Genomic DNA, 13,338 nt, shown 5'->3' with positions numbered 1-13,338 from the left:
CTTCAATGGGTCATGGAGAGAAACCCATGAGGATGTACATGAGAACCTTGTGTACATGGCAAAGCATGACTCAAACATGAGGTCACTTATTGGTGTGGGAAGCAAGGAAATGCCCAGGTACCTCAGAAGCAGAGGTTTCGTGGTAATGACATTGAGCTGCCCAAGTTTGCTGGGGGAAACCAGACCCATCCTGGAGCAGGCTGGGGCAAGGGGCTGCAAAGGCAGACTTCTCTTCCTTGGGCCCGACAGGCCACTCCAAGGTACTGTTATGAGTGAGAGTGGAATCCTCAGCGCCTCGAGCATCACATGAGTTGTTTTCTGTTTTGCTTCCTTTTTAATTCGGGATTTTTCTCAATTTATAGATTTGACTTTTATGTGTGATGCCGAGCCCTGGAAAGCTAACAGCATGGCATTTTACAAGATTGATGTTGTGTGTTTTAACTGCAAGTAGCTGAACCCACAGCAAAGACCTAAATCGAATATTCCAGAGCACGGCTCTGGTGGTGCATGTCTGGGGTTTGAATGGGGTGATGATGAATCTCTGGGCCTTGCTGTGGAAGAGTCCTCACTCTCCCTGGCCAGACCCAGTGGACTGGAGTGGAATTTATGTGAATACCTAATCTGTTGTATATGCACTTCTTACATTTTCTTATTCGTGCTGACTTTACTTCCTTTGTAAACTAATTATTAAAACAGGAAATGTTTCCAAGAGACCTCATTGTAGAACCAAGACTGCGAAATTCAAGGTTTGACAGCCTCAGAATTATTTCATGGCAAGGGCTGAAATGAGGAGATAAATGGCTTTGAAGTTGTTTTCTCCTTTTTTCTTTACTCATTTTAAAATCCCACTGTTCTTGCTGCTAGAATACTGCTTTTTCATAGGCAAAGAGGACAATTCCTACAGGAAACATTACCCAAAAATTAGAAACCAGTGTTTCTTTTTTCTCTTCCCCATTTGAATCCCTGAATCACAGAGCAATTCGACAAAGACAACTTTTACTGTAAAACAGGGATTAAACAATTTACACTTCATTTGATTCTTTATTTGAGACTTAACATATGCAATATGGCATGACATGATTGGAACTATAAATTATCCTCTACAGATGATGCCAGGACAAGACGGGTTGAAAGTTTAGGAAGAATGTAAACCACATCCATCCCTAACAGTCTCCGAGTTTATATTTAAAACCTTCTCCTAATGTCTTTTTATTCTATATAGAGCTTCCTTCAAGGAGAACATAAACACACCTTGTAATTATCACTGCTGAACAGTAGCTTCATTACATGGGCAAACATCTCCTATATTACAGAACAATGAATGCAGTACTAATATTCTTAGCTTTCAGTTTGTAACCAAAACTTCAGATCATGTACAGTAAGGTCCTAAATTATCTGCACCTGCAACTCAGGTTGAGCATTACCATCTTAATTACCTAGGATTTCCACCTACTTTGGAATTTCATTGTCACTGTCTTTAACATTTGACTGAGACACTGGGAAGGGCATTTGGCATCTTCTTGCGAAAACAATTAATGACTTGCATTGTCTCTCCAGACCCAGGGGGCAGGCTCTCCCCGCTCCTCCCCCAGCCACACCATCAGCAGGCCTATCCCCATGCCCGTCCGGTCAGCTTCCGCCTGCTCCACCCCAACCCACACGCCTCAGGACTCTCTCACAGGGGTAGGGGGAGACGTACAGGAGGCGTTTGCACAAAGTAAGTGGCTTTATTTGTGTGTGTGTGTTCTGCTTTTCTGTTGCAAATAAGTCGCCAAGGATTGCATGATCTAGAGTTACCAGAGCCTCACCGTGGATGCTCTAGTGTATTCCACAGTTCTTGTCAAAGCCGGGCCTGCAAGACTTTTTAGAAACTCCCTACGCTAATCTCTTCTTCCCTTCACCATCTTATCTTCTTTTGGCTTCTCTTGCCCTGCCCCGTTTTTTTATGAGCCTTTGCTCATTAAGGGAAGGGAAATCCTTTCAGCAATATTCCAGGAAATCTTATAAATGTAATCCATTTTAAAATTCCGAAAGATATTTCCTCCTTTCCTCTCTTTACATGAAAGCAAACTCAAGATTGAGAGTAAACAATCCCAGCTCTTTAGCACTGAGGCGATCAAGAAGGATGCTTAGTCATTTTCCAGATGGCTTAAAGAGTTGAATCATTGCCTCTGTGTATGGGGCTGCGAGGCTAGCTCTCCATAGTCAATAGAAGAGGGCAAAGAGGGATGTGAGATGACAAACAGCAACAAACAGCATTCTCCCACCGCTGCCTCTTCTGCTTATGTACTGCGGAGTGTCGGGGTGGGAGTGGGGTCCCAAAGCAAGTGATCTCATTCATTTGGAAATATTTTAACACTTTATAAAACTTTTTTTTGTCATCACTTTTTAAATTTGTAGAAAATTAGAAAAAAAGAAATCCTCCTGCCGACCCTCAGCCTGCCAAATCTCATTCCTAGAAGTAAACACTATTAACAGCTTGGCCCTTCTCAACGTTTCATTTATATATAAATATCTATGTTTAAGTTTGCTTTTATGGACATATACTCTTCTTTTTTCACACAAATTCGATCATGCATTGCATTTTGGTCTGCAATTTGCATCTCCCTTGAATTAGTGGTATATGGTGGACATCCTCCCAGGTCCTCACGTGTAGATCTAAGGAAAAGAGCGACATATTCGACTACTAGTTTTAAGACAAAAAGAAACATAAACAGTTAAAAGACAAAAGAATAGACTTGAGGAAACATTTCCAGCATATGTAGGAATCAAATTTCATAATTTCAGTTATACATTAAAGCACACACAGCTCAGTCAGAAAAAGACACTCCCAAAACAAAAATAGGTGAAGGATAGGAACCGACAGAAGAACAAATAGCCAATAAAGATGTTCAATGTCACAAATAGTTGTAGAAATACAAATTTTAATCAAAATCACCTTTTGCCTAGCAGATTCAAAAACAATTGTTTAACATCAGTAATATCCAGGGAGACTGAGGAAAAAGATGCTCTCATCCACTGTTTATAGGGGATAAAAGCTTACATTTTGAAGGGAGAGCATGATGTATTTTCTGTTCGAGGGAAAAAGGAAGATCCATTACAGGGCGTTTTCTCCTGAAAAAGAAAATGATTAAAGTTGTACAAATATAATTTAAGTTATGCAAAATAATTTCCTTTATTTAATTTTTAGAGGGAAAACTGTCCTTTCCCTAAATCTTAAAGAAATTTACAGCATATTAAATCAGTTTGAATTTCCTGTAATAATTATTGTTTTATCTAACTACTTTGATTTCTTAAATTTACGTGTTTATTATTTTACTTATTTAGTTTTACTTACTAAGAAATCACAATGAAATGTGACCTATCTAATCAGCCCCAGCTCATCCTGCATAAATTCATCTGTAAGTCAGGTATTTGGAATCTTGAGTCTTTTTTCCAAAGATATTATGAATTTGGCCCTCTGTTCTACATCCACCTTGCCCCACTCCCAGTCCAGCCCACAAATACCCTTTTAACCCTTAGTGGGATGGAAACCTCATAATAATCATCCTCTACCATAGAGAAACATGGTCTAAGTTCCAGTTCAGGGTACCAGGCATACATCTTCTGCCCACGTCTTGGCAGCAGGAGCAAGAACCCTCACCCCTTTTCCAAACTCTGGGGACATACAGTGCACAGGGTTCCCATTCCCAAGGGGTACCTGAAATGATAGGGGGAGCTCGGGGAGCCCTGGTGGGAGACAGAGGCTGTGGTGATGGAGATCAGAATCTGATGTGCTCAGCCGCCAGGTAAGGGCTGAGACAGTAGCAGCTGCTGGGAAGGCACAGCTCCCGTGGCAAAACCAGACTTTTCATCTGTGAGGTGATTCTGAAGAAGGATGGCCACACGTGCTGGCTTACCTGGGATCATCCCAGTTTGTGCCAGGTCACCCAGTCTTGTTATTAATACCTTCCCTTTCACTTGTAAAATTGTCCCAATTTGGACAATAAAGTATATGAATCCCCATCAGTTGCCACGTCTTCTTATATCAAAGGCCACTGGCCTGAGCACAATGTATTTTTTTCGGGAAATGAACCAAAGCGCTTCTGAAAAGGAGAAGTCTTGGACGTTTTCTTGCTTTAGGATATCAATGGAAATGATAAACAGCATAAAAACTTGGGGAAAAGGAGAGCTTTGATTTTTTTTCATTATCATTCTTTCTTAAGGTTCAAGAAGAAATTTACGGAATGACTTACTAGTAGCAGCGGATTCGATCACTAACACCATGTCCTCTCTCGTGAAAGAGTTGAATTCCGGTGAGTCCCTGGTCCCGTCTCATTTGTCTTCTCATTGCAGAAGGACCCATAACTTCTGTTAGAGAGCTGCTTATTGTCAAGTATAAAAAGATTTTTTAAAGGTCTGTGTGATATTTTGTTGGGATATTAGAATTTTTTAGTACCGTTTATACTTTGCTAATGAGAAGATCATGAATACATGCTCAATGCACAAAGTTTGAAAAATGCAGAAAAAGAATAAATATTCAAATTGACTTGTAAATACAGAATCCCAAGTTAGCCACTGTTAAATATATCATGACCCAAAGTGACATGATGCTAAAGTTATTTTATAGGGTCACATGTCTTATTTACTAATTTAGACTTGTTCATTTGGAATGCATGGCTATTTGAAAGAGGCGAAACTGAAATTTACCTTTGCAATATCAGTAAAGAAAGATCTGCGAAGAAAATAAATAGCATAAAATTGCAGCACTCTTCATCCTAATACTACTACACAGAGTTTTAAAAACTTTAACAGCGTGAATATGCAAATAAATATCTTATCAGTTACTAATACATCTCGTCTATTCCTTAAAGCCCTCCTAGCAAGATATCTGTTTGAAAGGACTGTGGTCATATAGTTGAGATTACAACAACTATAAGAAAGAAAACTTTAATGTTAAAAAAAATCTGGATTTAAATTTCTTAAAACCTCTATAATTAGAATAAAGTAATGAAAAGTGTTGCTATTATCTTAGGTTAAGATTACCAAATAGGATAAAAATGACAGTAGTTAATACATCATGATTAATGGCACGTACTCACTGCCCTAGCAAATGATGACTAAAAATGTTATTCTCATTGTAGGCGTTTCAAGGACTATTACTTTATACTCTTACAATTTTTTGAAATATTAAGTGAATGTAATGTTTTAGGTCGGTGTTTCCTAAATTAAAGCAATATTAAGCAAAAGTAACAACAGTTTTAATAAAGACTTTTATAGAGGAAAAAAACAGATGGCTTCAAGAATTAAGTCAGTTATTAAGACAAAGATTCCTTATAATATTATTGAGATAAAAAGACAATACTGTATACTAACTGATTTTGTGGTAATTCACGTCCGTATCAATTCTCATTTTGAGAAAAAATGAACACATACTTGACTTACGTACAATACCTGGTCAGCGTTTTAATCAGCATAGGTTGGTTAGTGTTAAGCCTATAGCCCTTTATTTGCCGATCGATCATAACAAAATCTAGGTCATTCTTCACTTCTTCAATTGTACCTAATAGAGGCGGGGAGTGAAACTGAGAGTAACGTGGATTCTGAACTTGCACGGACTCATTTTGAAGATCTGGTCCCATCACCAACCTCTGAAAAGGCTTTTCTAGCTCAAATCCATGCCCGAAAACCCGGGTACCTTCACAGTGGAGCTACCCCAAGTGCCATGCGTGGCGACGTGTAAGTATCTTCTGCTTGGGGGTATTTTCTCAGTAACAGAACACTCTGCAGGGAGCACAGGAAAATAAAAACATGGTGGCTTACTTCTTTATTTTGGAAAGGAATGGTTCAGTTTCCTTTTCTGCCAGAAGAGGTAGAAGGGTGCTACATTTCAATTTGTCATTGTGACTTTTCCCCCTAACAATTTCCAGAGTATCAGTAACAAAATCCAACCAGTACTTATTGAGAGCCCGTCTTGCCCAAGGCACTGCGCTAATTGGATACAAAATAGTGTCAAAAATCTCTCCCACCCTCCCAGGACTCATAGACTAGTTCAGGAGATAAATCATCCTATCTTTTGAATTTACTAGATTTGCTCTTAAGGGACCTGGTGATACTAGAGAGGTCTCTGTTCAAAGTGGGTGTAAACAGCATCGTATACGCCCTTGTGATTGAAATAACTAAATGTGTAAAGTCTCATTATAAAGAAGTCCAATTCGCTTGAATTATTGAATATGTATAAACCTGACCTTCAAAAGACATTTTGCAAAGATTTTTCACCCAATTAGGCTTCTGTAGCTTGACAGGAGCCAGCAGAATCACTCACGTAGCCACTAGAACTTCTGTGACGTTGGATCAGCTCAAAGCAGTCAGGCAGGGAAAACCAAAGCTGAGAAACAAAGGCAAAAAGCTAGGACAGACCTGCAGAGCCCAGCTTGGGAGGGAAAAGGGTAAAATGTAGGAAGTGAAGTAAGCGGAGTTCTGAGAAATGTGGGCAGGGCCTCACCCAAATTCTGGAAAAGAGAATTGATGAACAGTTCAAAAAAAAAACTACAGAAGGGTGATGGTGCTTAATGTGAGAAGAACTGTAGATGCGTCTACAAAAATAAACTGTCTGTTTTAAAGACCCAGAGAAGAAACTAACCAGAGGCCTTTCTGGTGTTTTGGCTGTCCATCCGAGCAGTGAGTAAAAGGCCAGTAATAATGGGGAATTATAAATAGACATGGCTTGAAAGCCAGCTGTGAAAAGGCAGAGCGTAAGATCAAAACAAAACAGTTATAATTTTACGTAGCAGGAAGCTGCTGCTTTTAATTTCAGTTTGCTTTCTTGAACTTTCCTCTATAATTTAGAATTTTGATTTGTTTGTTATTCAAACTGGTGAATTAATTATCAGTTTAGTCTGATAAATACAAATCCATTTGATTTTTTTTATAATTAAGCATTTACATGGTGGTTACCTAAAAGTTTCTGGATCCAATCCTAAGGTCCAAAACTGTAACTAAGGCCACCCCTCTGCTGTCCCTGGTACACTGGTGGCAGGACCAGCTACAAACACGGCTGTGGGGCTTGGGAAGGGAAAGTTCATAGAGGCCTCGTAGACCTATCTAGGCTGACCCCAAACCTCTAAAAATAACGAGGACATGTCGTACAAATATAAATAAACATGAACATTGGCATTTAAGTTCCAACCCAGAAACTTCTACTTGACCACTCTTTTCATTTTAGGGGATATTTTAATATCTGTACTATCTAAACATGCACTGTGTTTTAGCGTGAGAATATTTTAGTCATATGATTTAGGTTGTGAATTTATGCTCAGTCCCAGGAAGAGCTTTATATATACTGGGATGAATAGATGGAGAGAGTCACACATTTAGTGAATGAGATCATTCTTATCTATTTATTTCATAGTGGAATTGGACAATTTAAATGGATTTCTTTTTTTTTTTTTTTTTTTTTTTTTTTGCGGTACGCGGGCCTCTCACTGTTGTGGTCTCTCCTGTTGCGGAGCACAGGCTCCGGATGCGCAGGCTCAGCGGCCATGGCTCACGGGCCCAGCCGCTCTGCCGCATGTGGGATCTTCCCGGACCGGGGCACGAACCCGTGTCCCCTTCATCGGCAGGCGGACTCTCAACCACTGCGCCACCAGGGAAGCCCGGATTTCTTAAGTTCAGAGCTAGTATAAATTTTGAAGATCAAGAGCTATGGGTTAGAGTATTAGTCTTCCTGACATCGATTAGCTGATCGGTGAGAGAGACTTGACTCTACCACAGGAATAAAGCAGATGCGTGCACGATTCCTCTATATATGCATAAGACAAAGAGCGTTAAATTATGAACAAATGTCCTAATCATTATTTCACTAGAGGGCTTACTTCCCTTATGGAAAGTGTTCTTGGATTCTATTTTTTTTAAGCCCCCAAACTGGAAAAACTATGTCCTCTCAAAGGATAAGCCTACCCTTTTTAAGAACGACAGACATTTAAAGGTCAGCTCATTCCTGTTAACCCTAGGAAAACATAGAGGACACCAGATTGCCATAGAAAAATTGTCTGTGAGAACACCTTGATCATATATTTCTCCAAACTTCCAAAGCTTTTTTAAAGTTTTTTCATTATGTCAAAGAAGAGACAGAATTGAAGTGAATTGAAGCAAAGAAGTGAATTGAAGGACTAAATAAATGTGCGCCCAGAACTACAGCTAACACAGGAATTCCACTCATACTTTCCTTTAAGATTTGCTCCGAAACTCCCACTGTGGTTGATTCCCAGGGTTACAGAAGATGGGGACCCATATGTGCGGCCAGAGGATGAGAACTATGAAGATGACTCTGTCCGGCAGCTGGAGAATGAGCTGAAGATGGAGGAATACCTGAAACAGAAGCTACAGGACGAAGCCTACCAGGTACCAAGAGCTGGCCCACATCCTTTACCACTCCTGCCCCAGTCCCTCAGTAGCTGGGTCTTTTACATTACTCCAAAATTCGGTGCCTTCTCCTGCCTTCCACACTCCCTTTCTGGAATATTCTGACTGAACTCCTTAGTCCATGAATTCTAGACAGGAAAAATGTTAAATACTTCTTATAGCTGTCACTCACCATGAATTCCTATGAATTCTGCGTTGGAAAGTAAAAGAGGCCTTCCACATTAATGGAAACATGGTGACTAACAGTCCATGATCCTCCAAAATCATTAGGAAAATACTTTTTAAGAAAAGATACAGTCGGCCCTCCATATCCACAGATTCAGAATCTGTGGATACTGAGGTTCAACTATAAGGGACTTGAGCATCTATGGATGTTGGTATCTGCTGTGTGGGGATGTCCTGGAACTAATCCTCCATGGATACTGTAGGATGACTGTCAGGGAACAAGGCTCAAGGAAATTGACTAAGCATAAATATACCTCCTCCCTTGAATCATTTGTCCTCAGCTTCCCTCACTGCCTGCCTTATATCAAATGTCAAGAAGTGAAAGAGTGACAAACCTCACCAAGAAATGTTAGGGGAACTGTAGGCCCACATTCAGCAGGGTATGGTTGGGCAGATTATCATATGTACTGGAGCATATTAATCCATCTGAGAAGTCACTGGACATAACACATGCAATTGGGAATAAGTGTAATTAGCCACTCATCCTTAAGGGGATGCATTTTCCCCATGGAGATTGTTCTACTGCCATGTTTGTTTTTCTTGTATGTTTCCCTTCCCTGTGTCTTGTTGGGGTTCTGGGAGTTCAGGGGTATTTGGCTCGTTGAGACCTGCTGCCTCCCAGACCCCGGGGGTTATTTTATCATGTCAGGCTTTCTGTCCGATGGCCAGACAAGCTTTTTTCCACAGTCTTAGGTTGGCAGTAGCCCCCTCTTTCTCTATTAGTGAAGGAAAGAGAAGCAGAGAGAATAAATTATCCTCTCCTTCTCATATGTTTATAGATTGTTTGGAAATTATCTTCCCAAGAAGAATAGAGCAAGAGGGAAGCCCACCAACCCCATCTTGACAGTATAACACAGAAGCTTTGCCTCTCTGGAATGTTCCATTAGCCTTTTCACTTTAACAGCCGCATTTCAGAAGCAACTACAATGTAGGCCCAGATAAACAAAACAAACAGTGACCAGATACGTAAAGCCGTACTTTACTGCTACAGAAACAAACTTGCCTTGAGTGCAGACCATGGAGGACGCTCTTTCTTTGCGACTTCTATGGCCTATCTGCGGAAGGAAGTTAGTCTGGATGAAGCTCCAGGGTGTCCGTGGGAGCTCTGAGGGATGGCATTCCTACTCGTATCTCAATTGGCTCTGCTGCATAGCGGGAGAGAGAGAGGTGGTGAAATAATCAATATTCTGGTTCATGCCGTTAGAGGTGCCTATTAGATCTCCCTATTTGTGCCCATATCAGTTTCTGGATTTTGGTGACCACAGTAAATGAAATTCTAGATTTTTTTTTAAAAGAAAGCGAGTCATTTCATATAAGATATTAGATTTTTATTTATTTTAATGACTTAGGAATTTAACCTGATATGACCAAAATGAAGGGAAATTCTATTAATAGCATCAGCTCCGATTGGAGTTCATGCCATCTCTGGTAGATGTTAAGCTCCTTCTCTCTCTCCTTTTCTTTCCACACCCAGTGACTTCAAGGGAAAGACAAAGAAAAGGGCTGAGAGATAACAGGCCTGTGTGTCCCCACTCAAGATATATGCCCTGGAGAAGGTCGAAGTGGTTTTCCTTGACTGCTCTATGAGCATATGGTTGTTGGATGGGCCAGAAAGTTACTTTCATTCCTTGGACTCTATCTCTCTATTTCTCTCTCTCTCTCTCTCTCTCTCTCTCTCTCTCTCTCTCTCTCTCTCTTTCTGCATGGCTTCCAACCAAATAATTCACCAGCTTGACTACATCACAGACATGACATGTCACCTTTCTTGTTTGTGTCCTTTGTCACCCACAGGTCAGCTTGCAAGGTTGAATGCAATATCCTTTTATCACTCTCCTCTCAAGTAAGTATCCTCTTATTTAGGAGGAAACGTGGCCACTGTACACTGGATTCTGATAACTTGTAACCTATAGTCACAATCACTCTCTCTTAGGTTTTCTCTATGATAAAAATACCCTCCTTCCCAATCTATGAAGCATTTCATTATAATCCAGTGGAGATTTGGCAGGCAGCCTTGGGAGTTGACTTTTTACTCTATTAATTAGGAAAGTTGGCACAGAAATTTCAATAATACCAAAGATGCCCCAGAAATTCTTAGCTGTGAAGCCATAACACTGATCCATAACCGCATTCAAGTTTTCAGCCTCTCTAGCATTTGAGAGAGAAAAGTCCAGGCTTGCTCAGCACTTGCAGAGATGAGTCAGCTCCTTAGTCCTGCTGTATTCAGGGCCCAAAAGATCAAAGTGTGTACCTTAATGAGTGAAAGCAAAAGCATGTGTTATTAAAGAAAACAAAAGAAGCAAAAACAGAGAGGAAACCTTCTGCAGCCTTATGGTTTTAGAACAGCGGATTCAAATCCATTGTGGAATTCAGCAAGATATAATTTAATTTCAGATATCATTTCTGTGGCATGTGGTCCCCCAGCTTTAAGGATCTACCTACATACATGGGAAATCCTCAGTAATTTTTTTAATGTAAAGAGAATAGCCCTTGATTGGCAGGATCACTTCACTATAGTAGTCTGAAGCTTAGGCCCTGGACTCGAATATACTGATTTCAAATATGAGTTCCATCAAATCTTAGCGGCATAATCTTTGACAAACTACTAGACTTCTCTGAGCCTCTGTTCCCTCTGTACAACATATATCACAATACCTACCTCATGGAGGAGTTGTACTCACTGAGATATAGCTTTTAAAGAGCTTAACATAGTGGCAGACGCAGTATTATTTTATTCTGAGCACACACATACATGCCTAGCACTATGCTCAGTGCTTTACAAGCAGTTCAGTCCCTGGGAGTGACTATAATTATTATGTGAGTGTATGAGAGCCCCCGGGACTCAGAACTAGCTTGCTCGCTCTGATTGTGGAAATACGGCGGGGACTCAGCTTCGTACAATGACTTGATATGCCTTCAGCTACACTGTCCCATGAGACTTGATGGCTTCTCTGGCTCCAGCCAATGGCCATTTAGATGTCCCACATTACACTTCAAAGCTAATATACCTCTTACGGTCATCTGGATGCACGGTCCCAAGGACTTGTATCCACTTTAGTTCTACAGTCTTTTCCCACCCATGGAATAGTGCAGTTGATAGGAAACTCAACTCTGGCTGCTAAATTGAAAAAGCGATATATATCTCCTAAATGACATATCAATTAGTAAAGAATACATTCTAGTTCAAGCACTACTGACCTCCTGTCTTGGTCCTCAGGTTAAGATTAAGCAAGTAAAAATTAAAGTGTAATTGTTATTATGAAATACATTTTTTGAGCTGTGAGGCCCTCTTGGTGTAAAAGGGAGGATCTTATTGAGTGCGTTTTAGTCTGCCTCCCTTGGATTTGAGAATGCTACACCACACGTTCTCCTGATTCATGATAACTGCAGTGAAAAATTCCCAGGAGCTGTTTCTGAAAATATTCAGTCCAGTTATGACAAATCTAGTCCCAAAGGAGCAAGCCTTTTCCTTTCATAGCATTTTCTTTCTCTGAGCTCCAGCAATTTGATCATTTTTGTTCTGCACATTATTTAAACATCAGTAGGTAGTGCTTAGAAAAATATACTTTTCTAAAAGCCTAATGAAATGCCCTTGACATAAACCCAGATAAAAAATGGTATTTGGTTCTTGTCCATAAACGCCAGAGATCTCAGTACTCTGAAAGCTCTTAGGCCCTTTTTAAATCTTCTGTTGCCAATTTGGCAGTGAAAAGTTAAAACAGTTGTGGCCTTTGCTGCTTACTGCATCCTTACCTACCTAGCTGGCATCCCACAGAACTCTAAATATAAACCAGCCTGTCACTAAATCAGCAAATCCGACAAAATTCATTTAAGACTGGGTAGAACACTGTAGGAACTAGTAGCTTTTCATCTTTGCACCTAGTTCTACCCTACTGTAGTTTTTCTCGATGTAGCCAAGAAATACAGCTGAAATTGTAGAACAGTTCATCTGTTGAAATCTATTTGTTTGGGCTTTCTGGCTACACTACAAGACCAGAAATTATCCCAAAGTATATGCATCTCTTCTGCAAGGGTCCTAGAGCTGATTTCAGCAGCTCAGAGTCAATTAGGCATCCACCAAGCAGAGCCCTACATGACTAAAGGGCAAAAGGTGAAACACCAGAGACATGGAAGACCCATCCTCTGTTCAAGAAGAGCCTTAGGCCTCTCTGAAGATAAACAGGCACTTACCAGCACACTAACAAGAGTGAACAGAGTGAAACCTGACTTATTGCTTTTCAACTAGCCACATTAGAAGAAACAGTACACAGAAAGGTTAGCACTCGAATTAAAGTCCACCAAAATCCCATTCTGGCCCATTGGGATCTTGGGTTGGTCCCTTTTCCATCCTTCTGGCCACACGGTACTCCACGTGCCTTGACCAGCCACATCCTAACTTGAGAAATTGGAGGGTTGGAAGAACAAAGTGGATTTTTTTTTTAATTAGCATGCCATTCTGATGGTGAGTCAGTGCTCTCATCTTCTTGTCCAAAGGACATCACCAATATTTCTGTTTATGTGGCTTTAACCCTCCAGATGCCTCAGGTACCCACTAGGCAAGAGACTCAGCATGGAGGATTCTTGTCCTCTCTTCTTTCAGAAGGTGCAGTAGCCCACAGTGTCCCAGGACGTTCATTCCTGACTGTCAGAGGAAGAAAGTAGAGGGTGTGTGTGTGTGTGTGTGTGTGTGTGTGTGTGTGTGTGTGTGTGTGT

At 40.6% G+C, this 13,338-nt stretch overlaps 1 protein-coding gene across 9 annotated transcripts in view; it reads left to right on the top strand.

Annotated features, from left to right (window-relative positions):
• Positions 1-13,338, top strand: part of DTNA (dystrobrevin alpha) — a 391,329-nt gene that overhangs the window by 374,180 nt on the left and 3,811 nt on the right. For 7 of the 9 annotated variants that reach the window (XM_029231332.1, XM_029231333.1, XM_029231335.1 and 4 more), the window contains 5 exons: positions 1,558-1,717; positions 4,206-4,295; positions 5,550-5,718; positions 8,250-8,382; positions 10,420-10,468. In XM_029231332.1, the coding sequence (XP_029087165.1) occupies positions 1,558-1,717; positions 4,206-4,295; positions 5,550-5,718; positions 8,250-8,382; positions 10,420-10,437 (570 nt within the window). In that variant the 3' untranslated portion in view covers positions 10,438-10,468. The remainder of the gene's footprint in view (positions 1-1,557; positions 1,718-4,205; positions 4,296-5,549; positions 5,719-8,249; positions 8,383-10,419; positions 10,469-13,338) is intronic. The other 2 variants (XM_029231331.1, XM_029231329.1) reach the window with 1 other exon arrangement.

This window comes from Monodon monoceros, unplaced genomic scaffold (assembly GCF_005190385.1).
Source record: "Monodon monoceros isolate NGI ecotype Baffin Bay Population unplaced genomic scaffold, NGI_Narwhal_1 Super_Scaffold_1, whole genome shotgun sequence".
In the NCBI taxonomy this organism is placed as follows: domain Eukaryota; kingdom Metazoa; phylum Chordata; class Mammalia; order Artiodactyla; family Monodontidae; genus Monodon; species Monodon monoceros.
This window is presented reverse-complemented; position numbering and strand designations above follow the sequence as displayed.